The 27481-nt window shown below is 37.9% G+C and overlaps 1 protein-coding gene across 6 annotated transcripts in view; it reads right to left on the bottom strand.

Annotated features, from left to right (window-relative positions):
• The window catches only part of TBC1D5 (TBC1 domain family member 5), a 324955-nt gene that overhangs the window by 74788 nt on the left and 222686 nt on the right, over positions 1–27481 (bottom strand). For all 6 annotated transcript variants that reach the window (XM_037387032.1, XM_037387031.1, XM_037387034.1 and 3 more), the window contains 2 exons: positions 7321–7463; positions 528–634 (listed from right to left, as the gene is read on the bottom strand). In XM_037387032.1, the coding sequence (XP_037242929.1) occupies positions 528–634; positions 7321–7463 (250 nt within the window). The remainder of the gene's footprint in view (positions 1–527; positions 635–7320; positions 7464–27481) is intronic.

The raw sequence follows: 27481 nt of genomic DNA, 5'->3' as shown, positions 1-27481 counted from the left end.
TGAATTTATACACTATTTGTGTGAATCTCTTCAGGTTGTAACTGCAGACTTGTTTTTAATTGAAAACCATCACAGAACTATATTGGGTAGGGGTAGTGCTTTAGGGATTAACAGGGATTAATCCGCAGACACCCCACCAAAAGGTCTTACAGATGAACTTGCGTGCCAGTTTCTATACAGTTTACCAGGTTATTACATCAAATATTACCATTTTCCTAAAAAGAAGACTTTATGATGAAAGACATCTGTGCAGAACACCAAGGGCAGGTATTCCCAAGAGCATAAACACCTGAAGTTATCAGAGCTCCTGGATAAAAAGCAAAGTAGTAGGATAGCATCCTTTGAAGAATAAAAGAACTTGTTTCTACTCTTGGTTACCAACTATTTCCTTCAGTGTTCTTGTCAGGTTAGAAGAAAACTGAAATTACAGTTTAGTTCCCAATATGTAGGTTGTCACTAGCTGAATAGTATTTAGAACACTTTATTACAGAGATTTGTTCCCTGTATTTACAAAGCGAGCATCTCACCTTTGGATCTCGGAGAAAAAGTGCTCTGTGGATAAGAGAGTGAACATCTCCAATAGGTGGATAATGCATCAGAAGTCCCAAACAGGTCTGATAATTACTTGAAATCACTACAATGAAAATGAAAAAAAATAAAAAAAGAAAAAAAAAAAAGAGAATGTGAAGAAACGTGAAATATTACTATCTTACTTTGATATTCCCAAACAGTACCTTTTCCAGGAGATTCATGACAGTTCAGAGTAAGCTCTCTTTGCCCACATCAGGTCTCTCAGAACTCAAGCAGTGCTCAGAGTAAAAGAAGATATTGCAATAAGCAAGCTTCACGACGATGCTTGGTCCAGTATCATGAAGGACAATGCTAAATCCACCAGTGACTTTATGTCATAGACATTTATGTTAGCTCCAGATTTAGATGTCTAAGTTTAGATCTCTGTAGCTGTGCACCTGAAGCCTGCCTGAGTGTGTGGAGGTCAGGGCAATACAGTTGGTGAAGCCTGAAGAACTAGTCCTACACTCCAAAATGGACAATGACTTTTCAGACGCTCATCTGCAGACACCTAAATTTAAGCATGATAATTTGTGAGATAAATCTTACCTTCGGTACTGCTTTTATGATAACTATCCTCCACTACGACAATTCTTTGCTGAAATATCTTTTATGTTGCTCTTATGTACATATACACAAACATGCCCACACACATGTATATATATATATACACACACATGCATAGAAAGGTGTCAACAACTCTTTGTTTTCTTGTAAATCAGAAACTATTCACGAAATGCTCAGGAAAAGGGAGAAGGATATATTTTACTTTCATAAGGACTTAAAAATATAATATACCATTAACTTTACCAGAATTTTTTACTTACTCAGGAAATTTTCAGCATGCTTTGCTCAAGTTTATAATTTTGTTATAATTCTGCTTGATTTTATCTGCATCTATGTAAGTACACTCTATGGTTATTCGCTCGCTATTGCTGTCTTCTGTTTTGGGTGGTTTTTTCCCAAATCAATCTAATTATGAGTGCAATTATTAAAGACATCTTTTCAGGCAGGTCTATGTAAACTACTTCTTTTCTTTTGCACCATCTAAATCCAGGCAATCCATCTGCCACAGCTGTCAAAGCAATGCCTGTTAATGATGCTTGCACTCTGCAACATAAAGACAGCCTCCAACAATAGTAATTGTAAATAAATTTTTAACAAACTTTGCTATTCTGAGAACTTTAGCTGTAGTAATAAATAGCTCTTTTTAATCAGACCTCTACTCCAGAAAGGATAATTGCAAATACAAAATTACTTTGAATCAATAAAAGGCAAAATAAAGGACTGTTTTGTGGATGGAAAGATTTAAATGTTTCACTTTTTTTTCTTTCATGTGAATAAACCTCATATCCTCCTGTACCTTTCCTCCCTCAACAAGAGGATTATGGGGAAAAGATGCAGGACTGGGCAAAATGAATAATTATAATCTGTGTAGGGAACCACTTTATCATCTTCATTTCTGTTGCTGATCCGACAGCTTGTAATTTCATACATCTGCTTTCATTTGTAAAGCACTCACTTATCCTACTCATTCTTTATCTGTTCTGCCTGTTCTTTTTCCTATCCTTTTGTTTTTCTTGTTCTTTTTCAGGTACCTGTTTTTTCTTCTGGAAGCCACAAAGCTGGCATAATGAACACAATACAATGGTCTCCGTCAGAGTTCTTTCAGAGGAGTATAATACGAACACCACATTGTACATACCCAATCAAACTCATATGTAAATCAAATTTAAGATACTGTACTGCAGTTATGATCATGATGCCTTTTTACCAAAGCAAATAAAAATACTGAAAATTGATAGTAAATTCTAAATACTTTTATAAATGGTAGGCAGGAAGACCAATGCATTTCTTTTTTCAACAGATTAGTACGTGTTCTGTTCTGCAATGTAAAATGGATTAAAATTATCCTTTCTTTATTTTTCCTGGAAGAGTTCTTTGCTGTCTCACAGACATAGAGAAAACTAAATATTAAAAAAGCTGATTTATTTTAATGGTGAAGACTTGAACCATGACAAAAAAATTGTATCTTCAACCACAAGGCATTTACTCCAATTAGTAATTTTTTTGATATGTATAATAGTGAAGCAATTGAATAAACGAAAAAAAAATCAAACTGTCAGGCAATGACCTGTGTCCCCTCTGATCCCTAATTTTTTTTTTTTAATTAAATTTTAAAACGAAACCTTACCATTCATATAAAGTTAAAAAAACTCCAACAATTTAATGAAGGCGGCCTGCTAACTTTTGTATTTATTTTATATTTAGGCTTTTCCCCACATATTCAGCTGTCCCCCATTCGTGTAGAAACCTTTACAGAAGAGGACATTGTTGCCAGTGCTCTGTGTGCTGGGGAGCCTTGGGTTAAAGGGATTACTCTGCTGAAACACCTCATGGTGCTTTTTGTTTTATCGTGATCTGTATGCTGCCCACCAATCTGTATGCTGCCCACAGCCCGACACGTGTGCTCGAGCCCAAGGAGCAAACCGTGCCCTGGGCTGCGTCCAAAGAAGCGTGGCCAGCAGGCTGAGGGAGCTGGTTCTTGCCCCTCTGCTCTGCCCTGGTGAGATCCCACCTGGAGTTCAGCGTCCAGCTCTGGAGCCCTCAGCACAGGAAAGACATGGACCTGTTGGAGCTGGTCCAGAGGAGGGTCACGAAAATGAGCAGTGGGATGGAGCACCCCTCCTGTGAGGAAAGGCTGAGAGAGATGGGATTGTTGAACCTAGAGAAGAGAAGGTTCCAAGGAGACCTTCTGGCAGCCTTTCAACGTATTAACGGAGCTATAAGAAAGACAGAGAGAGACTTTTTACAATGGCCTGTAGTGACAGGACAAGGCGTAATGGTTTTACACTGGAAGAGGGCAGATTTAGATTGGATGTGAGGAAGAAATTCTTTAAGATGAGAGTGGTGAGGCACTGGAACAGCTTGCCCAGAGAAGTTGTGGATGCCCCATGGCTGGAAGTGTTCAAGGCCAGGTTAGATGGGGCTTTGAGCAGCCTGGTCTGGTGGAAGGTGTCCTGCCCCTGGCAGGGGGGCTGGGACTAGATGATCTTTCAGGTCCCTTCCAACCCAAACCATTCCATGATTCTTGTCTCCTCAGGAAAAATGTTTAATGTTATCCATCAGAGTGGCATTTTTCTTAAAAATGATAAAGACAATAGCAGTAAGCCAAAACAAACCCCCCTCTCCGAATATGCATCTCAGATTTGAAAGGATTTCTAAGAATCCACTATAGGATAAAATTTCTGGAAGGAGATTCTGTGCAATACAAAATTATGCAGTCTCAGCAGCAGCTGGATGGTGCTGAAGTTCAGCGTTGAAATATCTCACACTGTGGCCAGCTGCCTTGTAATAAGCTTGGTACTTCTGTACTGGTGCTTTTCCTTCATAACTGGCTTGGCAAGAGCCACATGTGAACACAACTTCTATTGTGAACAACTTCTCACTTCCTGAAAAAAAAAGAATGCTACTGGCATTTCTAGGGAAAGGAATAGAGAAACTCCTCTACATAGAGAAAGCAATCTTACTGTCTTTTCATTAATATTTGTTATGCAGTGCCCAGAGGAACATCAAATTGCTTTCTCCCTTCTGCTTTAGATGAGACTGATTTTTCTCTGCTGGTCCAATAACCATTCCTGAATGCAAGCAGCAATAGTAAACTACTCGTCTTCAACAAAGTCCTAATTTTCTGCCACATGTCATTTCTTAAGAGTTTAATGTTTGATGCCACCAGCCCTGTATCCAGCTGACTTCCTAACCCAGGAAGGGTGGGACTGCTCCCCCCTGCTGCTTTAAGCATGGCTGTGTTCTCTTGAGTGGGCCCCGAACAGAGTTAACCACAGATAATACAAACACCTTGCACTATAAGAGAAATAACAAATCAGCTCCTCTAAGAAGGGGCTGCGGCTCATTTATTTCCCTCAAAATATTCTGAGTGCTTTTAGGTAAGAAAAAATACACCCTAACAATGGCCATTGCTAGTCTTCAAGTGGAAACATGATAAAAATATACTTACTCTAACACTGATTAGTCAAAATTAGCTCCTGGTGTAATAATGACATCAGTTTACGACGCAAAATATAGACATGTCTTCCAGGTTTGTTCATTTTTGTCCTTCTTGAAGGGAAGGGAAGTACATAAAACATACATATTTTTGCATCACACCCTCCACTCTGTTTTGATTTCATCGAAAAACACATATACATCCAGACTGGTGAAAAAGAAGTAACATATTCATGCTTCTGATTTGACAGAATAAAAGAATAAAAGTTTTGCGTGATTTTTTCCAGAGAAACCCAGAAAATAATTCATTAAAACTCACAGATACTTTGGTACACAACCCTACACTTGGCTTGTGAGGTTTATCACTCCACGGATATATCTCTCTTGGATACAGATGTAAAACTGAAAGAGCAGCTTACAGAATGTCTGTGTACATGATTATGTATCTGTAATCTCTAAAAACTATGAAGAATAACCTAATAATCTAAATGCTCCCTTCTCCTTGAATAATACAGTTTGAGTAACAGAGAATTTCAAAACTAAAATACAAATAAAATGAAAAATACAGCAGAAATAATACTTTCTTGAAATCACGCCCTTGAGAACATCATAACAAACCAGAGAAAATAATCCATCAATTCCTGAACCAGCAACTTCTCTCCCATCCCCAAATGTGTTGGTATAAAAGAACCCGCACCATTTTTAAACTTTCAAATGCTTTTAGTACTGTATTATTATCATTACTTATATTTGACATTTTAATGACATAATATCTTAGAAGCTCTATTATTATTCCTATTGTTTCTAAGTTTTAAAACTGAAAATTTCCAGACCATTTATTTATAGATGATTAACATCATCGGATGTTTTGAGCTAACATTTCCTTTCACCAAGAGAAGCTTTTTGAAGCTTCTTTTATTTGAAAATGTTTTTAAAAATATTACAACAGAACTTTGAACTCCATTCAAAGCTCAAGTATTACCAGCAATAAAAAAATCAGGAAAAATAGAAAACTTTTCTATTACAGATATATAAGAAAAGCTTTCATTTATCAAATAACTGTGGAAATCACTGCTGTTTGAGCCTGACTTTGAAAATATATTCAGCTATACAGTGTTTATGACTAGGTATTTTGTTTCACCATCCTACCACACTTAAAGTAACTAACTAGGTCCAGCTTTAGAACACAAAGTTACTTATTACAGAAGCAGTATATGTATGAAGTATTAGCTGTCCTGATGGGATGACTCTGCATCTCATTTGGGCAAAGGTACTCCCCTTCAAAGCTATTTACTGCTCTATTTACAAAGCCTGGGGATTTCAGACAAAAGAGGGAGACTGAGTTCATACGGATGCCTAGAACACACTTTTTGCTCACATTTTTAGTTACTTCATACTGATACTTGTACATAAGCACCACGAAGCAAAAGAAAATGAACAGAGAATAACCTTCCCTCCCCAAGAAGAGAGGTGCTTACAATCACAGTTCTAAAGTTGCTTTTTTTTAAGGGAAGTGATGACACAAAGTAAAGGACTGATGTTAAGAGACATTTTTTGATCCATCTGCACTACATATCTATATTGAAAAAATTAAGATTATTTCAGTTTACTGCACATAAACAAGCCAGATTTAGATTGCAGAATGTAACGACCTGGAATCAGATCACCATGAAACAGCAGCATTGATTTTGAAACGTCTAAACTGAATTAAACGTCTACTTCTTTGAGAGTAATGTAAGGTAGCTCTATATGCTCCATGTTTATTGAGAAGTAATTAAAAAAACATATGAAGACAGGCAGTGGAACGACAGTACGTGTAAAATACATGCGTGTTATATTTTCAAGATTGGGTCCCAAAATAGGAACCACAGATGTTGAAAACTTCATGTGTCCTAGAATACAAAATTGTGTCAAATATGTGACCTTGTTATAACCTAAAGCTTACAGATTGTATATACTTAACTCTGAACAGCATGCTGTAGAATTCACATATTTAACGACAGACATGCATCTTGCCACAAAACGCACACTTTGTTGTGGCAAATATATATACAGATTTTTTTGCAAAACATGATGGGACAGAAATAAATGGCTCAATTAAGCATTACATATCGTCCTCCTCCCATTCACAATTATATAAGCTAACAACATTTTTGTGATTTCTTGTCTGTCCCAGCTTAATGTATTTATTGGTCACCGCTAACCCATAAGAATTCACCTTCGCACATATTTCAGGCATAGTAAAATGAAATGAAATGATAATTTTTAAAGCTGCCACTCTGGCATAGAATAAACGTATTTTGTAATAGTTACTTATCTCTGCATTTGCATTTCCTTCAAGATATCTATTAAAAAATTACAAGTCATTGGCTTGTGCATTTTCTCATTTCTCACAGTAGAACAGGATAAAAATATTTGCAGTGTTAAGGGGAGGCTTCACTCAACTCACCAGCTTGGTCAGAAGGTGGAGCTCTATACATACCTGTACCACTTGCTGCACAGAAAATCTGCAACTCCATCTAAACCCACAGAACTACTCAGAAAACAAACCTGCATTTAACTCCAAGATACAATTTGCTTCATGAATACAGCAGACCGTATCTGATAATAAACGGCTCCTTCTCCTAGCATTTGGAACAATTTTCAGTTTGTTAATAAAGTCACAGTGGAATTTTGCATTTCTCAAGTCCTCTTTTTCGTTGAAAAATACGTTTGCAATAAGATCGTAAGATAGTTGATACTTACAGGCATCTCTAATATATAACAACATGGCTACAAAAATGTAGTCAACTAAATTCAGGGTGATACTGTCAGCAAATAGAGCATCCCAGACAACCAGAAGGTCCTGAAGTGGGAATTCACGTCCAAAGAGGAGCCTTACCCACCGCCTGAAAAAAAAAAAAGGAAACGATGTCTGTATTTTTTTACTTTGCCAAGTATGGTAAAGCCAGGATACACAACCCAGGATCAACTACAATCCACAACATTTTACCAAAAAATTTTGCCAAGCGTGAAGATCTGTGGTAACCACTGAATTAATTGTATTTGTGGAAATGTTACTGCATCTAAATTACAGAAGTGATGCCTTACAGACTGTAGAGTCTTCACTGACTAAGATCATTAAGGGGGTGAACCTCAAAGGGCAAAACATATCAATCCTATATACCATATTTTTGAGCATTTAATGTAATAGTGATCTAAGATGAAAGGGATAAAATGTTATGCAAGAATAGCCCGGAACAGCAAAAACAGGAGGGTGAAGTTTATGAGAAGCCCCAAAAAAGCCAGTCAAGTAAATGCCAATTGAGAGACAGATGCCAAACAGCAGCTAAAACGGTCCAGGTCACACTTACTTTGAAGAGGCTTTCTCCCTGTTATTGATGACAGTGTTTGCAGCTCCATGTAAAATACGCTGATGCTATTTGGATCAAACCTAATTTAAATCTTTACCAGTTTTAGTGATACTCTGCATGTAGACCATATCGTTAATTCCTATTCATATCTGTGCTGTTTTCATACCTAGCAAAACGTAAAAATCTGTCTTAGTAAATGCAGTATTTGCTGGAGGCTGGAAACTTGAGACGCAGTAGAAGAAAATTATTCCTCAAGATTTCTTGTTTCCAGCTCTGGCTTTTACACTAACTTACTTGCTGACCTCAGGAAAGGCACTGCCCTTTCCCATTTCAGAGCAGACCCACCAGCTTTGTACTTTTTAGGTAGGATTATCTAAGGTCATATTTGAAAGAGCTAAAGAATAGTTAGTAACATTAATCCTGAAATAGTTATTACGAAATGGACTTAAAAATAATGAATTACATTTTTAGCTGGGATATGCAAATTACTACACATGTGGAATCTGTTTATTCAGTGGCAAGAAAAGATTGATTGCAAATTTCTGCTAAGCAAATTAAGTCATTCTTTAAAACTCACAAAAATTTCTAAAAAGGCAACTACAAATTTCATCAAGATTAGTTTCACTTGTAAGAATTCATGTTTAACCACTGTTGTCCCAGAACTCATTGTTGGTTAAAGGCATCTGGTTTTTTTGGTTTTTTTTTTTTCTGATTCCAGTAATAAAAGTTCATTTCTAGACAAATGAAATCCACCACGTCAGTCGAGCACATGCTTTTAAGATAGCAACAAGCTGTACAAAAAGACTCTAGTCTTATAGAAGAAATTCAAAGGGCTGTTTTGTGACTCAAGATCCTGTTCACTAAACTTCACTACCACCCTCCCCACCCCCCCCCGCCACTGGAACCATATGTATAAACCGCAAAAAAATCTATATAAAAAAAATCCATGTACAGATTTAGAGATCACTACATAGAATTTCTCCCCTTGCAAGTCATGTTCCCTTTTAAAAGTGAAAATACGTGATTTCAAAAGACAGCATCATCTCGTCCTTCTATTAAGCATCTACGGTCTAAGGTCTTGTAACTTTTTAAGTTAGTGTAGTAATTCTAAAATTCGCAATGTTAACTATGAAAACCCACAAACTCCGTGTGTGTCGCCCTTTGAGCAAACCCCTTTCCTGGGAGGCCATTTTCAGGCCTCAGAAAGAGAAATCAGAACTGTTAACACAAAAGCAGGGCTTAGCTACTGCATTTATTCAATAAATACCCTGTCTGTTCCATCTCAGGAATTGTACCATATAGAGGCACATAACCCTATAGTGCCTAGCCTACAGGAGACTATTATCCTATGGTGACACAGCCATCACCCAGACTCTGTGGGAAGCCTATTACTTGCATTAACAACCCCTCCCACCTGTAAAACTGCAACTTACCGGTTACACAAACTGTTAGGTGAGAAATTTCAGCTAAGCTTGAAGCATCTGAGCTGACTTTGCTTGCAACTACCCAAATCTCATTCAGAAGCCTTGCTGAAAGTCTAATACACTTCAAGGGAAAAAATACACCATGGTGTAATGGGATTTGTTATTAGTCTTTTATTAGAAATCTCTTTTGCTTCTTTACTACTTCATTATGCAGTGTTAATCGTTTGTAGATGCAGGTTTATTCTGCTCAAGCAGAAGTCATTCCTTTTTTTCTCCTGCTTTTATATTTTCTCCTGGGAAAATTAAATCTCCGTCCCCAGAGGTATCACGTTTCACAGATGCAGACTGCTGAAGAACAACTGGACTTCCTTTTGCAACCATAATATTACCGTTAATTATTTGAACCTTCCAGTCTTAAAGGGAGTAAGCTGTTCATACTGTTTTAAATGCATATATACTAAATGCTCTCTTATTTTCTTTGGCGGCATTTAGCTCATCACATCTATAAACCAAGGACCCTATTGCCTATGAACCATACTGCCATATGGCAGGACTTCACTCAGCTTTTATATTCATAAAAAGGGATCTTAATTCCTTAAAGTAAGTGTCCACACTGAAAAGCTGTCTTTCAAACTAACATGTTTTTACAGCTTTTACAAATATTTGCAGAGAATGTAAGACACACTTAATAATTGCATTGGATGTGATAAACTGTTTTTTGGTGGTGTGGTGTTTTTTGTTTTTTTTTTTTTTTGAGATGGCTGTCTCTGGTTTAATTATTGTTCTGTCCTGTTAATCTTGCCTTACATCTGTTACACCTGCAGACTGTGAGGCTCACAATAGTATACCTTTTATCACATGCAGTAATACAGTAATTCATATTTTACCAGGCACACTTAGCAATTAAAATCTACAAAAAACCCCCTACCAGATTCTTTAAAGCCACAATACGCCAAGGTACTACTACCTACACTGTAGAATATGTAACTGTATCTTCCACTTATGATTCCTATATAATTAAAGCAATATTCTCAAGAGATCAGTAATTACTAGCAATAGATAATGATTCATTAATGACCTTACGATATAGGGAAAGCAGGATAAAACTGTGCTCTAGTAAAGCCATTAAATAAGGCAATGATCCAGCCTTACCAGTTCTAGCTAAACCACAACCATTTTGACTGAGATTTACAGGACAATTTCCAAGCATCAATAAAATTAACTTATGTGTTACAAATATTTAGCTGCTTATCTTCTCTGTCTTCTTGGAAGGCAGAGAATTCTTTTAAAAAATTAAATAAGCCTAAGAAATTGTTACAGATGAGGTGATACAAACAGTTGAGGCGTGTTTATGAGGACAAAACAACAAAATGAAATCAGAAAGAGTAAGAAAAAACACAACACTCGGGAAGGGAAAACATGACTCTGAAGCTACTTGTAAATGACTAAATCTAGGACCTACAACTTGTCAACAAGTTGCCTAAAAATTCTGCTGTAACAGCCTGTTTTCAGCCATTTATACTCTTACTAAACTCAATCTTCAGTATAATTTCCACTCCAAGCATCTGCTCAAGGCTTGATTTTTTTTTTATTAATTGATACTATTCATTAGAACAAGGTTAAAAAAATTCTTCTCATGCTTAACTTTTTCCCTCAAGCACTTCATTACGAAGGTCTAGAATAAACCCAAAAAGGTCTCTGGTATTTTTCCTTTTTGCTGTGTATATTAAAAAAAAAAAAAACAAAACCCAAGCCCAAATTTGATAATTCCTTGGTTGACCTAAAGAAAGCTCCACAGAGTATGTTCTGCTTCATCCTAACTCTTGCCACCAGCCCAAGGGTGCATCTTCCATCCTGTCCTTCACCCCAGCTGCACTCTCCTACCTGCACGGGAGATGGCAAGGGTACCCGTCACCCTCCCGTGATGGCTAGCGCCGCTCAGCAAACGGGATGGCGGAGGACGCTGTTCATCTAGTTGCCCATGCTTGCAATACTCAGTAGTGGGAGTTTTCTGGAGAAAGGAAGGGTCAGCAGCATTTTGCAGGACGTCATTTCATTTTCAGCGCAAGTTTCGCTGCGTTTTTTTTTTTAAATAAGAAAATTAAATGGACTGTATTGAAAAGAACGCCATCTTATCAAAACTAAGCACTCGGAAGCTGAGAAATGCCAGAATTAACATCAGTTGTTTACTGACTGAGAAAATGATATGTAAGCTCTGTCTCTTTAAACTCTGTCATGAATTATGTTCAAGCAAACATTTGTAGCCAGTGCAATTTACTATGTAAAGTCACGGTCAATAATTTAGGAGAAAGGGTAGACAGACTTGAGCTGTGATCTGCTTGTTCAAAAACGAGATATGGAAAAAGGATGAGGAGCAACATTTGTAGAATGCTTTCAAAAGAACTTAAAGCTGTAGGGACGATAAAGAATTACATCGTTCCATGCCAGCCAGCAAGCGCTGCTCTGGGCAGACCTGATGCCCACGCTACGATATCAGAGGTGTGTGTTGCTACCCTATGGCCCCCGGGTGGGCTGCGGCTGAAGAAGGCTGGGTGGCTTCGCGGCTGCCCTGCTGCAGAAGTGGCCGCAGGACCAACACAGGAGCCACGCTTCCGCAGCAGCGCTCGTCAACACTCCCACGAAGGAGAAGAAAAAGCAAAGACAGCTGTAAATACACAGCAAAAGTATCTCAAAAGAAGCCATCTGATAGCAGGAACCGTCCCGGACCTGCTAGTCGCCACAGGCAGTCAGAAGGGAGACAGGCAAGCTCAAGCAGAGGATGAGGAAGGTCATTTATTTTCTTTGAATGACATGAAGGAGACCAACCAAGACAAGCTTTAGCAACACTTCAGCTCAGACCTGTTACACAGTCCAGTTCTTTAGTGTTCTGCCTCCTTTCTTCATAAATCTTGTTTTTACCAAGACTCCTGTGGCTTTATACAGTTCAGAGATTTTGTATGGAATGCCCTGAAGAGATTAATAAAACCTTCAAATGATACAAGACAGTGAAAGAAACATACCCGAAGTATAATCACAACTTTTTCTTTCAGCTACTCTTCTACAAGAGTCTTTTAGGAAGGGAGGTAACTGCTCAGGCTGCATGAGAAACTTAATGATCACAGATGAGAAGAAAGTTCAAACAGTTAAGTGTAACAATTAAAAAAATGACATGTCTAAAATACACAAAACTTTATTACAAAAGATAATAAAATAAATTATTAAGATCCAGGATTTTGTCAGAACGGAAAGAAGCACATGGAAGCCCAATAAAGCCAAACAACTGGTGGTGTTTTGAAGTCATGTGGGAAGATCACCAGACTTTCAGAGATTTACAGAAACCTCTGATGTGTTCAATGTAAACGTTGAGCATTTTATACAAACCATACCCGCAGATGCACACCACCCATAAAGGATGTACAGTGAGACATTGTTACAGCATATGTTCCATTTTTTTGCCTTAATCTACTTAACTTGTGAAGGGAATGAAAACAGACATCTTGCTAGAAGATGTGTTTACTTCAACCATAAATTCAAATGTTAATTCTGGATTTATTAGATAAAATTATGTGGCCTTTGTCATTTCAGAAGGCTGACAAGATGATCAGGTTTTACTTAAGTTGCAAAACATTTAAATATAGATTCCTACCACATCTTGTCCAGTAGTGTATGCTGATTGTACAAAAGTGCGTGTGATAAAGAGGGAAAAAGTGTGTGCCAGCATCTAACAAATCATTCAGCTTCTCCTTAGAGATAATAGAAAGTATATAAAAAACGATTCTTATTATGTGTGCACATACACCTGCCTTATCTAAGTAATTTCAGGTTTGTATGTGGAGTCCTATTCTGCCAGAGAATGACACACATGCTTTGGTGTAATCAGGATCTAGGTGGGACTACCTTGTCCTGCACTCCCATGCAGGTTTTTCATTTCACCCAGTTTCTCCTGTACTGGCTACATGAAGCTTTGGTGGATCACTGCAGCACATCCACGCATCATGGTTCTGCTGCTGGGTGGACACAAGGTAAGTTATTGTTTTTGGGTTTGTTTTTTTTTTCTGGTTCAAATTCTGTTTGGTTTATGGTCACATCCATTCATTTTCAAGTTTTACATAGTTATATTAAAGCCCTCTCAATTTTAAAAACTATGGTAAGATCTACAGGCTTTTTGTTCCACAGCTTAAACACTGGGGACTTATGCAAAGATAAAAATTACTGTGATCGAAAACAAATAAAAATGAAACCACACATTTACGTTATGGATTGTATGGGTTTCAAACTCTACCATAGGTTTTCCTGTCAGAAAATAAGTATTTAAAAGTAAATAATAATGATAATAAACACTCATTTATTAATATAGACCCATTCAAATTTAGGCTAAGTGATGAACAATAATACTGTTCATAGTTTACATAGAAAAAGGTTTTGATTTGTCCTATTGAAACTTCCTACTGCTCTAAATATCCTGATATTTTAATAGTAATTACCTTATCTAACACAGACTAGCACCCCTCTTCAAAATGAATACTTATAATTATATTTTTACAAATAAATGACATAAACATTTAATGGTTATGTGGATTATTTCCTTTCCCATTTGGTTTCTTTAAGATTACTGGCAAAGATTACTCCAGTTTGCATTTGAGAAAAAGTCTGTCTGTTTTTGGAAGACTATGCATTTCCTTATTAAAGAACGTTTTTCCTTCTAAAAAAGGAATTCCTAATAATTACCTCCCCCTCCTTACTGTAATTTACCCCTCATTGCAAAAGCATTTACTGCTGTCTTAAGTGAGACCCATTGTAATAGACTCACTAGCAGGAATGTGCTGAATGAAAAAGGTGTTATTGCATCTTTGTAGCAGTAGTGTTTCGTATTTTTAGAAATTTTCTACAATAAAACTCCTGAACCTGTTAGCCTGCTTTGGGTAGGTTCCTGTCCCAGTTCTTAACTAACTTTAGGCACCTGTTTTAGCATTGGTGCTGTTCTTGGCTTCAGATTTTCCGAGGCTGCCACTGTCACCTGCTGGTGCTCCCCACCTGCAACCATCTTCCTGGTGGCACCAGCAGCCCAGGTACCACCAGTACCTTAGGCATGTTCACCAGTGGTGATGCCCCTGCAAGAGGGAAAGGTAATTTTCCTTCACCTTCTTGCTAAGTTTTTGGTCCCCAATGTAGTTCTAGCTTATCGTGCTGGTTTAAGCGTTGCTGATTGTACTTTCACGCTCTTCTGAATTTGTTTTGGAAGTTGTTTCATGTGAGTTTACGGGAAGCTGCTTACTGGTGACAAGAGTGATGTATTTTGCTTCTTCATGCAGCCATGTACATTTCTCCTGCCAGTTCACCCTGCTTCAGTGTACATCCCAATGATAAGGAACTTTAGAAAAAAAACTTTGACACAGTGTATTACTGGCAACCATACTCACTAAAACCTATCCCTGATTTTAAAACTCTGCTCAACGTTTCTACTACACTCTATAACCAGCGTACCTGGTTACACAGGACATAGAAAAGGCTGAAGTACTGAATGCTGTCTGTGCCTCAGTCTTGACTAGCAAGCCTGGCTTTCAGGAATCCCAAGTCCCAGAGACAGAGGAAAAGGCTGCAGGAAGGAAGATGTACCCTTGGTGGAAGAGGATCAGGTCAGGGAATCCTTAAGCAAAGTGGACATACACAAGTCCACGGGCCCTGAATGCAATGCACCCCCGAACGCTGAGGCAGCTGGCAGATGTCATTGCGAGGCCACTCTCAATAATCTTTGATCAATCTTGGTGGCGGGGACAATGTCTGAAGATTGAAGGAAAGCAAATGTCACTTCTATCATCAAGGTTAAGAAGGACCCAGGGAACTACAGGCCAGTCAGCCTCACCTTGATCCCTGGGAAGATGACGGAGCAGCTAATCCTGGAAAACATTTCCAGGCACCTGAAGGACAAGAAAATCATCGGGAGTGATCAGCGTGGCTTCACAAAGGGGAAGGCAGATGAATTCGTATCCGCAAAAAGGCATGTAAAATACACACCGAAAGATCACCACAAGCTGCTCTGCCCACCCACAACAATCTCATAAACAAAAATAAAGACCCTGCAATGACAGGCAGAGCATTACAGAAACTTGCCTAAAGATGTGGTGGTTTTCCATACTTGAATTTTTAAATTCCCATCAGATGTTATTACAAAATTCTGGAGCAATATCATGTAAGATTGGATCTCATTCAGAGATTATTGGATAAAGTCCTATAAAAGCAAGAATTCAGACCAATTAAACTTATAAACCTGTATAATATTGGGTTATTGTTCTGATTTTGCAATTTATTTGATTGATCTTCTTAATCTAAAACTCCAATAATATGACTGGCTTAAACAAGCTACTAACATGGATGTAATTGATTCACCTTTTCTTTACCTAATGGGTCAACTTGCTTTTGACTTTTTTCTCTGAGAGAATTCTAGTTTCTCTGCATATTAAAATGTTTTTTTTTAAAGTAGTAGTTTTACTTGCAGGCTTTGCCAATGGTTCTTACATCACATTTGCAATAGCCCATTTCTGGAAAAGCTGGAATCTAAATTTATTTGTAATGGTAATTATGGACTAACACATTGTAAGACACAATGACTTTTCATAACCAGTACTGATCTCCATCAGTTTTAGCTTGTACCGGCTTGGTTAGATTACAGACACTTCCCCTTTCAACTTCATCCCTCTAACATTTTCAGAAGCTATTTTGGTTTTTAGCTACTACAAGACTGTAAACTTGCAGAATAGGAAAGAGTAAAAAAAACCTTTTTCATTAATCTGTTTAATTGATTTGAAAACGGACTTGACTAGTACTAGAGACAAGTCTGCAAATGGCTTTTCCATAACACTAAAAACTTCAAAAACGGAGTTAGGAACTGAATGGGTTCAGAAAAAGAAAACATAAACAAGTTTCCAATTTTTTCAGCAGGAAAGATGGGAGAAACTGGACATTTAGGTGGAAATTTGTATTGTGGATGTAAGTAACTCTTGCATGATCAGAGACTTGCCCTGAATGTAGCATTTAATTTAAAGAAACTCTCTGAAGAGGGAGAAAAGTTCATTGCTCATTTTTTTTTTCATTCCTCCTAAACATGAAAAGCTAAACGACTTCAATTTTAGTATTTCACATACACATGGCTTAGTAATTAACAGCTATTACAAGCACCGTACTGAGACTGCTAGCCTGTGTTTGCAGTAAATACAACATCCACCTACTGGACTATAACAATTTACTAACCACTCATTACTGTGAAGGACAGATGAAACTGTTGTACGCCAGCAGTGACCTACAGGAAGAATCATCATAATGAAATAACTAACATGGTTTCAGCCATTGCTGATTTTTGTAAAGGACAGAAGTTCTAGACATTTGTCAAGATTCTAGTCAAGGTGCTTCAAGTTGATAACAAATACCACAAATCAAAGCTGAGGCACCCAGTTTTTAAATCTTGGCCAAAATACAGAGGTAACAACATGAAGGGTCTAGCTGTTATACCATGACTCATTTAGAAATTATCTGGACTAAACTGTGCTTTTTATTCAAAGGAAAAAGACTGAAGAGTACTGCTGTGTTTCTGCAAAAGAACTAAATTTAAACAGCACAGGCAATACTCAGATCTAAAAAGCAAGCTTCAGTGCAACAAAATGATGGTGATAAACCAGAAGGAGCAGAGGGGGTTACCACATTCTACTGGAAAAAAACCTTTGAAGTCAATGATAAACACCCCTTAAATGCAAGGAGTATGGGACTTCATCTCTGATACTATCTAAAATCCTAATTTCATGACCAATACCTGCACTAGCAAGAGAAAAATGTAAGAACTTGAAGGTGTGTCTACTGAATGTTTAATGCTCTTTGCTTCTATGCAATTAAAACCTACAGTCCTAAATACTGATGATGCATGTGCATTTTGTTTTGAAAATCACTGCAGAGTAGCAAAAACATTTTCTTTTTTTAACAAAAATAATTACAAGTGAGTGATTTTAAACACTGTTTGCTGCAACAAACCTATTGAAACAAAAGAGGCACTTCTAAATTAGCAAAGTTCCTACTGATATCAGCCATTAGCAATTACGAACTCCACCCCCCGATCTTTTCCATCTTTAAACAGCAATGATCAGATTTGGTTTTAAAGTGGAGAAATTATATCAGAAAAACAACTCTCAGTGTTGCAATTAAAGTGCAGTTCTTAAGATGATAAAATAAATTTGCTAATAGCTTTATCCATTGATTCAAGATGCATCCAGTAGGTTTAAAAGATACAGCAATTCTTTTGTACAATCTCTCTGTAAAAGAGGAATCTATAATATTTTACTGTTCCATATTGTTAAATCTTCTATAGAGTTACTACATTTCTTTGTAGAATCCACTTGGGCAAGACTCATTCAAAAAGACATGTATTTTAAAACAAAAGGAAGAGATACAATTTTGTTAATAGCTCTAAAGTAAACAAATAAGTACTGATAAAATATTATGAAGTTTATATTCTATCTTGAAGACTTCTCTACAACAATTAAATAAAATGCCTTTTCTGTCCATAAAAATTTGAAATTGACAACTGAACCATCTCTCTGTTAGTCTGTATCAAAATGTTCAAATAAATGAATTTTTTTTCTGGTAATGTTAAATAAGCCATATAAAAAATTCAGGAGATTTAACTTTTTTTTTTTTTTTAATTCTTCAGAAACTAGCTGCCTATGTCCAGCAATGGAACCGCTACTGGAAAACACGCTGTATTCAAACCAACAAGGCACCATGCCTGTTCTGACTCTACCGCTACTTTACCAAACCACGTTAGTCTTTTTCTCCTTTCTAATCCCATTTCTCCACCACAGCCGGTTTTGGGTGTTACAGAGAATTCGTTTGATAATGAAGACAGTTTTAGGTTTTCATAGTAAAATTCAGGATGGCAATACACCCCAAAATAGGCATTATAAAGTAAAAGGGTAACTTTAAGCTAATTAAAGCTGGTTTCAGCAGGGATAGAGTTAAGTTTCTTCCTAGTAGCTGGTGCAGCGCTGTGTTTTGGATTTAGTATGAGAATAATGTTGATAACACAGTGATGTTTTAGTTGTGGCTAAGTCGTGCTTACTCTAAATCCAGGACTTTTCCAGTTTCCCAAGTTTGCCAGTGAGCAGGTGCACAAGAAGCCGGGAGTGACCAGACAGAGCCAGGACAGCTGACCCCAACTAGCCAACGAGCTATTCCATACCACAGAACGTCATGCTCAGTATATAAACTGGGGGAAACTGGCCAGGGCCTGCCGATCGCTGCTCTGGGACGGGCTGGGCATCCATCAGTGGGTGGTGAGCAATTGCACTGTGCTTCGCTTGGTTTCATTTTTTTTTCTTTCCCTTTGGGTTTTATTCTTCTCTCTTTCTCTCTCCTTTTCATTATTATTATTATTATTGTTCTCATCATATTTTCTTTTATTTCAATTATTATATTGTTCTTGTCTCAACCCATGAGTTTTACATTTTTCCTGACTGATTCTCCTGTCCCGCTGGTGGGGAGGAGGAGTGAGCGTGGCACTTAGTTGCCAGCTGGGGTTAAACCATGACACTCCTTTATCTCATAAAACTGCATAAATATATGTCAAATGTATCTGAAGTAAAAGGGCATGGCCTTTACAAAGTGATAATCTTTCAGTTGGGCTTAAAGCATAAGAAATTGAAATTGTGATACTTTGATATGAAGAGAACAAAAGCTTATTAAGCTATTTGGCAGCTGAGCTCAGAATAAAACAGGCACCAGTAATGAAGACTTCATTTAACATCAACAAAATCTTACTATACACATACCTTTTGCAGAAGTCTTATCCTAGTATTTGGAAAAGGCCTGCTGATTATGCAGCACACGAGCTCAGGTAAAACCAGACCACCACGGATAAATAAATTATTTGCCAATGAACTGGTAAGAAAAATGTGTAGCTGTAGCTGGACACCGGAACAGATGCAAAAACCCACCAGACACTTTCCCCTTGAGAGTCAAAATTAAACAGCAATAAATAAACCTAAAATGGACAGAATTCCTACCTACTGCCTGAACTGGGGGCTTATTTCTGCAAGCCTCTTTATAATTAAGTATATAACATTTCAAAATCTCTTTGTGGCTCTCCACTCCAGAGGATAAATTTATTTATTTTTTAAAATGAGGAGAGAAGATTTATATCATCACTGAATTCAATATTACGTCTATTGTATGCTCTAAAACTAAATTAAGAAGCTGTTCAGAGGCCATACATGCAGCAGTCCATTTCAATCTATTAGTCTGGCTAAATGCCTTCATATATCCAGTGAAGGGAGTCATCATCATCAATCTGCCAGTTTTAGTGACCAGTCAACTACATGTTGATGCATGTACTGAGGAAACACAAGCGTTTCCTCCCTTCTGTTGTGCTCCTAAACATAAGAATAAAGTGAGGCTGTTCCAATAGGTAGCACACAAAATGATGATTTAGCTCTTAGTGTAAAAGTCTTAGAATCACCACTTCATTTATAATCTTAGTTGAAAGACAGAATGTCAGTTTGCAGCCCAATTCCATTATTGAGCCAGGTAAGGCAAATAAAGAGTTAATTAATTTTGCCTGGGAAGTCAATTGCACCATTGTTATCCAGTGTCTTGCTTTCATTTAATCTGTTAAGCAAAAAAATGCAGACTTTGTTTTAGCCTTTCTGTATATACCTAAACCGAGTTGTTTTACATATTAGTTACAAGAATAGGAACTTCAACTTTTGTGAAACAAAGTACCTGTGAAGTTTTGCGGTGTGTAGCAGCAGGCTTATAGGAACGCTGCATCTTTTCAGAGATGCACAAGGGCTTAGTGGTCTCATTTAGCTACCTATGTGCCCCTGCAGAAGCCCTGCTAGCAATAAAATACTCTGGTGGCAAACAGCTAATTCATTAATTAACCACAGTATTTGCTGGAAAGGAAAGCACTAAACAATGCGGCACAGAAAGTGCAATTGCGGTTGTTCCAGGTCCCTGTCTGCAGTATGTGTGGCAGAGGCAAGCAATGCCTATGCTGTTTCTAATTATTCCAATTATCATGGCACACTATGAAAACTTGATTAATAACACTGAAGATATTGTTGTGGCAATTAGCCATATGGTTGTGGGACTTTATTCTGTCACGATTTAGCCATTAGCATCTACTTATGTTTGTCAGAACAGAGCATCCGTGACAAGTTGGAGTTCCGCTCACCTTGCCGAGTCCCTGGTGAGCAACACCAGAGAAATGTTTATTCCTGGGAGCCCCGTGCCTGAGTAAATTTTTCATGTGGCATCCGGCCTGACTGGGGACAAATGTCAAGTAGCTTACACAACGACCCATCAAGCCGGGCTCTCTGCAAAAGGCACCTCATGAACAGCTTACCAAGACAGACTTCTTTCAGGGGGGGGGGATTTGACCAGTAAAATTAGTGTCAAATGTCTTGTATTCATTGTTTTCAACCGTTAACCATTGAGACAGCATGTAGCTACCCTTATTTAGACATGATGAAATGCTCTATTATGATTTTACACACCTATGAGTTACATATTACCGTGTGCTTGAAATGTAGATCTCCAAGCTGAGGGACTACGGGGCAGCAGTACTGTCAGGCTGGTCAGCCAAACTGACAGCTACAAAAGCTATCCATTTTTATGAGCCTTCCTTTTCAGACACAAAGTATATGTTAAAAAACATACTTGTCCTTTCTTTTCATTTTGTGGTCAAAATAACTGCTCATCTCTGAAAGTTCACCTCTAAGACACAAGTAAAAGCTTTAAAAAGCTCATTAATAACGTAAGGCTGCCTCCCCCCCCCCCGGCCCCGAAAGCAGAGCACTAGTCTTACCAGTTCTCTAACTTGCAAATCAGCTAGTAGAAATGTGTTTACATCTGCATGTCACTCAAAATCAAAATGTTTGCAATTAAGGATAATTCCCAACTTGACCAGTTGCCCACAGTTAAGAATCAACAAGTCAGTCGTTATTAAAAGGAGTAGGAAGCATTAAAGAATCAGCATCTTGCTGCACAGGGATGCCATACATACAACTGATGAAAGCGTGCTGACCTATTTTAGACATGAGAGGAGGAAGCAATAACCCATGTTTATGGAAATGGCAATGTTAATATGTAAAATGACACTACATAAGAAGTTTCTAAGAAGCACAAACCTTCAAGAAAACCCACAGTACTGTAGAAATTCACCAGCTCCTGTTAAAAAGAACAGTAAGAATTGCTATTTTTTGAATACATATACCTCTCTACCTATATGGTAGCTTTCCTCTTATAGTTACTATCTTCCATCTGTATAGATCTTTCACACACTGTGAGGAGACAGATACATCGTTTAAAACCATAAAAGTAATTGTAAAGAAATAAAAATAGACCGAGGACTCTGAGCAGGTGTAATATTTTTAACTAAATTTAACTCGCTATTTAATTACAAGAATTTTAGTTGACAAGACACCTGGGCATAAAACTTGCTGACAAATGTCCATGTAAGAAAACAAGAGAACACTTCACACAGCTCACTACTAACAGGGATATATCAGCAAAATAAAGTTATTAGCAAAAGAGAGGGACGGGATGTGCTTCTCATCAGACATACCAACTTTTAATGGAGAGCTAGCTCTAAGGCTGAAAAAAAAACCCAGTAAAGCCTTTTTTTCCATTTATGCCCTTTTGATTGAGATGATCAAGTTTGTTTTTAAAAAACAGTGTTTGTGGAAAATTAGATACTGACTGTCCTAGAAATCCCATCTGTGCACACAGACACTCATATGTGGAGGGGGATCGGGTGTAAAGGAGGTAAATAATTCAAAGAGGTAAACAAGGAGCGAAATAAATACTAGGCAGGAATGAAGAGGAAGGATAGACAAGAGGGAACAGAAGATTTAGGAAAGGAAGTATCAGTGAGGATTTTTTTTCCATAGGAGCTGTGGAGAACAAGGTGAACAACCTAAGGGGTAATTTGTGTGCGTGTGGGCAGTGGGCTCAGCCCTAAGCCTGTGTAAGGGCTTCAGCTTTCTCCTTAACCACAGAGGGTGCTTGTAGGAGGTGAAAGCAGCAGCACATGGCCTTGCTCAAAGTTTAACTGACTGTTGTCTCCAAAAGGGTCCCTGCAGGACTCTCCCCGTGGCCACCACATGGCTTCTGAGATGGAGAGAAGACCCTGCAGCTGGAGCCACAACCCTGCGGCGGGAGCAGAACCACCGTTTGCCCGGGCTGCGTTCTGTTCTTTGCCATGCTGGAGATCTGCTTTCACCTTCGCAGGCCATTGCAAGAATACAGTTGTGATTACAATGAAATGAATAACGAGACTGCAGACGATCTGGTCTGACAGTTAGGATGACATATGTTTTCTACTTGTTATCCAACTGCACGTTTTGGACATACTATAGATGAATATATGCTATATTTTCAGCTAGTACTGATAATATTTAGAGGAAACGAGGAGGACGGAAGTGGAGTTAAACACTGTGCTATCCACATCGGTGGTCAAATCGTACCATGCCTGAAATCCAGACAGATCAGATAAGACCATAATCGCTCCTCCTTGGCCAAAATACAAAGTCTTACAGCAAGCCATGCTTCAAACAAATATTGTGTCCCAGCTCCAGCCATGTTGTATAGAAACAATGCAGGCTGTTTCTTTTCCATTTCTACCTTATTTATACAGGCTTAAGTATTTACAGGAACTTTCTACTATGTGTATGTCGATTTCTGATTACCTTTGGCACTGCAAACTTGGCTGGAACATCTAGACCCTATTTTTGTCTGCTAATTCACTATTTCAGATTAATTTATTGTTATACATGGACCAAAACCAGCCACAATGACAAATATGCCAGGTTTTACAGTGTGGCTACCTCAAAGAGGTGCTCCGTTTCAAGAATCAGAAAAGCACTAGAAGTATTCCTCCAGCAAAGAATTCAAGTTCCAATTTTCTGTATGCTTCTCAGAAATTTCAAGGTAGAAAAGGGACAGTAGAAATCTCTCTCTGGCTCCCTGGCAGAAAACCTGTTGCACACTTATCCGTTTGAAATAACAGATCTCTCAAAATGACAATAATTTAAAGCCTATTGTCGTCTTTATACTCTGATTTGTTTCCTTAAAACTGTATTTCAACTTACTTCTAAAGTGATGTACCTTTTTGTGAACCACCCTCTTTCCGCTGCTAATGTGAGAGGCGCACAAGGGACATTTCAGGATTGTTTTTAGGCAGCTTGAACAAGGACCTGACACCCTAACCCTCTGGTATTTCCTACAACTGGCAAATGCAGACGGGGAAAGTGTCCGTCAGATGCGATAGAGGTGAACGCCTGTTTCATTGGAGGCATTTCCATGAATGCAGGTAGGCTCTTCTGCAGGCTGCTCCCTAGCTTTTAGGAAAGTAGAGGTACGGGGAGGGATGTGATCAGATACAGGATAAATGATCCCTACAGGAGGTATGAAAAGGAAGGGCTGGAGGCTATTCATGTCTAAAGCCTATTTTACTTGACCACACTCTTCCATGTTCCAGCATAATGAAGCCACAATGTACCTGTCAGGTAAGAAGCCAGACACATGCCTGGTGTTGCATCTGGTCTAGCACAGCCAAATGCATTTGTCTGTTAAGCCAACAGATCATCCCAGGCAGCACAACACCTAGCTCTGGAGACCACCTGCCAGATGGACCGAAACAGTCCCCTCAGATTGTGGGAACAGATCGCACTGATTCATGATAACCTCAACAATGCCTTAAGGCACATCTTCTCAACTCAATTCTTGCTCATGGTTGTTTGGGATGTAGGTGGTATTTTATGTGAAGGAAATTATGCTATTGAATATTTAGTTGGCTGTGACAGGTAGAATGCGTACTTTGAGGAGGTGGCATCTATCTCTGTCAGTTAAACCATGGTGTGAAAACACTTGACAACAATTATTATAAACTCTCTTAGTGCTTTGGATAGTATTCCACAATCTTAGATAAGTGATCGCACGCCTGCTTTTAAAAGGCCACTGTTCAGGATACCAATCATTTATGGATTTTACTTTCACACAGAACATACATGGTCTCCAAAGGACCTGTTCACAGAAAGTTTAGCAAGCTTTTTGATGTCCAAAACAGGCTGACTCAGCAACAACTCTGATTTGGATGAGAGAATTCGAAAACGTGGGCTACCCTTGCAGCATTATCTTTTTTTTTTTTTTTCCTTTCTTCTTTTTCTTCTGTTAGAAGTTCCAATTCTGAGGTTTATACTCCAAGGTTCAAAGAGATTTATACCCTAAGACCTCACTTATACTTGAGAAAAACAACTTGTACCACAAAAATTATCAATCACATTCAAATTTCCTATTCAACTGTCTGCTGAAAATTACCTTCAGAAAAAGCACATCATCTCAGTCTTCGCCTTGGCTTTGTGAGAATTTGTGGACTCCTGGGAGTTCATTTTGCTTCTGTCCAATCATTAGTAACAAATAGGACGTTTTTAATCCAGCATCAACTTTAGGAAAGCACTTGCTGAGCACAGTAAGAACTATAGCATGGAGAATAAAAGAAATGAAAGCACATCCATCTTTGGAAACCAAATGTAACCCACAGGATGAGGCAAGAGTTTAGGAATAGGAAGAAACAGCCACAGGCGAATTACTGTCCGTATCACCCTCCTCTCTTTATGGAAGATAAGCATAATCACTTTCACCGAGTACTATGTATTAAAATCTTTATCAAAGAAACCCTTAAATTAAAAATCCATCTTTAACATTACTATAAAACAATTATGAATTATCTTTTCAGGAATACCACAACGTATAAAATGATGTTTTTTTCACACATCAAATACAGAGGCTAAGATTCACGCATATAAAGGATATTCTTAGCACTGCCTAAGGTGAGTGAGGGTAATATTTATCAGCTAATCTATCAGCATCAGAACACAACAAAAGGTCACCATTTCTGATTCTGAATGTGTCCTTAAGAAATACAAATTTTACATACACACATCAAGAAAGAAGCTGCGTACTTGAGGCAAGGATGGTGCATTGTATAAGACGCAGTTCTACTGGCAAGCAGGCTCTTTGAAGGCTGACTGGTCAAATGTAGAGATGTTATTTTAGAGACATTAGCAAGTTTGGAAGTAATAAATTTGAAAAAAAAAAAAACAACCCACATGTAAAAGAGACCAGTTTTATGGCACACTGCTTTCTCTCAACCTTATATTTCAAAATCTGTAAAGTACTTCCCTCCTACCCCTAGTCAAAAACCACCTTACCACTTGACTCCTCTGCTAACGATCCTCTACCCCACAGATATCAGATACTTTTCAGATTCACTGGCTGATAACTTACTAATTAAACTCAGAGCAATAACCTTAACTCACTTAGGTTTTCAGTCTGATAGGTCTACTTTGGATTTGAAGAAAAGCTTGTGTGCATGAAAGCCTGTGTACTTTTTCAACCATAATGGTGGATTTAATGAAAGATTTTATTACTACTTAACACACCTTGTCTTGCTACATTATTAGCCAACCACGTCACTATGAACTGTTTCATTACTGATACGAGTAAATGAAGCATATACTTTCGGGTACATATTTCTTGTATTTGGTCAGCAATACTAGCCAAGAGATGAAGATACCTGTAGTAAAGAAGCGTTTTTTCCCTAGTGTCTAAGTAAACTTCCTGAAGTACTGATGGTAAATCTTTTTAACGTCTAACAATAAATTTTATTTTAACAATACCCTTTTATTGTCTCAGTGAGGCACGGGCCTACTGATGCTGAACTTGCACTGAAACTACTGATTTACCATCACTGCCTTAAACTCAGACATCCTGCTACACAAGGGGACAAACCAAACCTCCCAGGTGTTTTGACAACCTTTTTCTGAACCAGTTGAAATTTACAGAAGGTAAAACAGAAGGTAAAACACTTAGGTTTTGAGTTTTTTGAGGTTACGCCACTTGTATAATCTTTTGACTACAAACTCCCTTCAATTTAATGTTGAGTATTAAAACTCAAAGGCATTGAACCAATTGCTGTCAGTTGAGCCATTTTACAGATATGTGCAAAATTATTAATTATATGAAATGCAGATTTACTGAGATAGTAAGTAAACTCTTAATGGCCAGGATATAGGTGACTTGGGTGCTAATAAACTTACGCAACCTGGATGATAAAAAACTGAAGTGAAAGGAAGATGACAACAATATGTTCCATTACTATCAGCAATTTTGTATTTATTGATGATGATACAACTGAGACTGGTGTAGCTGCAAGCATGACATATGTTTCCAGGAACTTAGGCCAGAGGAGGTGTTTTAACCAAGGACATGAACCTCTATCAGCACAACAAACTGGGCACAGTACGGAATCAGCAAGCTAGCAGTGGCTTTAACCAATGTAGACACTAACTTTGTGGAGCTGAATGACTTTTGTGTTGCATTGTTGCAACACCTGAGTTTCTTTACCATGCTGAACTGCTCCAGTATAATTCATTCAAGGCAAAGATGAACGATGCTTCAAAGCAGAAATCTGAAGTTACACAGTTAAAACTCAGGAAATGCATATACCTTACTCCTGTCACATGGTAAAATCATAGTTCTGCATGTACATCTCCTTTAGTTCTGATTTTTATCAAAATATGCATAATTTTAACACTAATTCCTATTAAAATATGCATCATAAAACATAGCAGATGCATGCAATTAACATATTGTATTAACTTCTGCATTTTTTAGTCTTTATTGAATCTTCTGTATTGAATTAACTTAATTTTGCATTTTCTTTGTTTTCCTTTCAAAACCATAAAATTATTTGGCTTTACTAATGTTATTCTAAATAGTTTCAATTGGATCAATTCACTTATTGGGGTGAAGAACTGAGGAGGGGTCAGGACGTACCTTAGCTACTGAAGTCAATTTTCTGCTAGACTGAGTCAAGAGAGCAACACTGCATCTGTTTGTATTGTTCTGTATCGGTAAATGAAAATTTCTTTTTTTTTTTTTTTTTTTTTAAACAAAAGCTTGGTATTTGCAAAAGCTGTAAGACTGTGGAGACCATAATCTAAAATCATGAGAGCCACAATTTTTATGACTACAATCTTCTTTTCCTGGTGTTCAGGCAGTGGTTTTGGGGTGGATTGCGCTGCG

The sequence above is a fragment of the Falco rusticolus genome, chromosome 4, assembly GCF_015220075.1.
Source record: "Falco rusticolus isolate bFalRus1 chromosome 4, bFalRus1.pri, whole genome shotgun sequence".
NCBI classification, from domain to species: Eukaryota; Metazoa; Chordata; class Aves; order Falconiformes; family Falconidae; genus Falco; species Falco rusticolus.
This window is presented reverse-complemented; position numbering and strand designations above follow the sequence as displayed.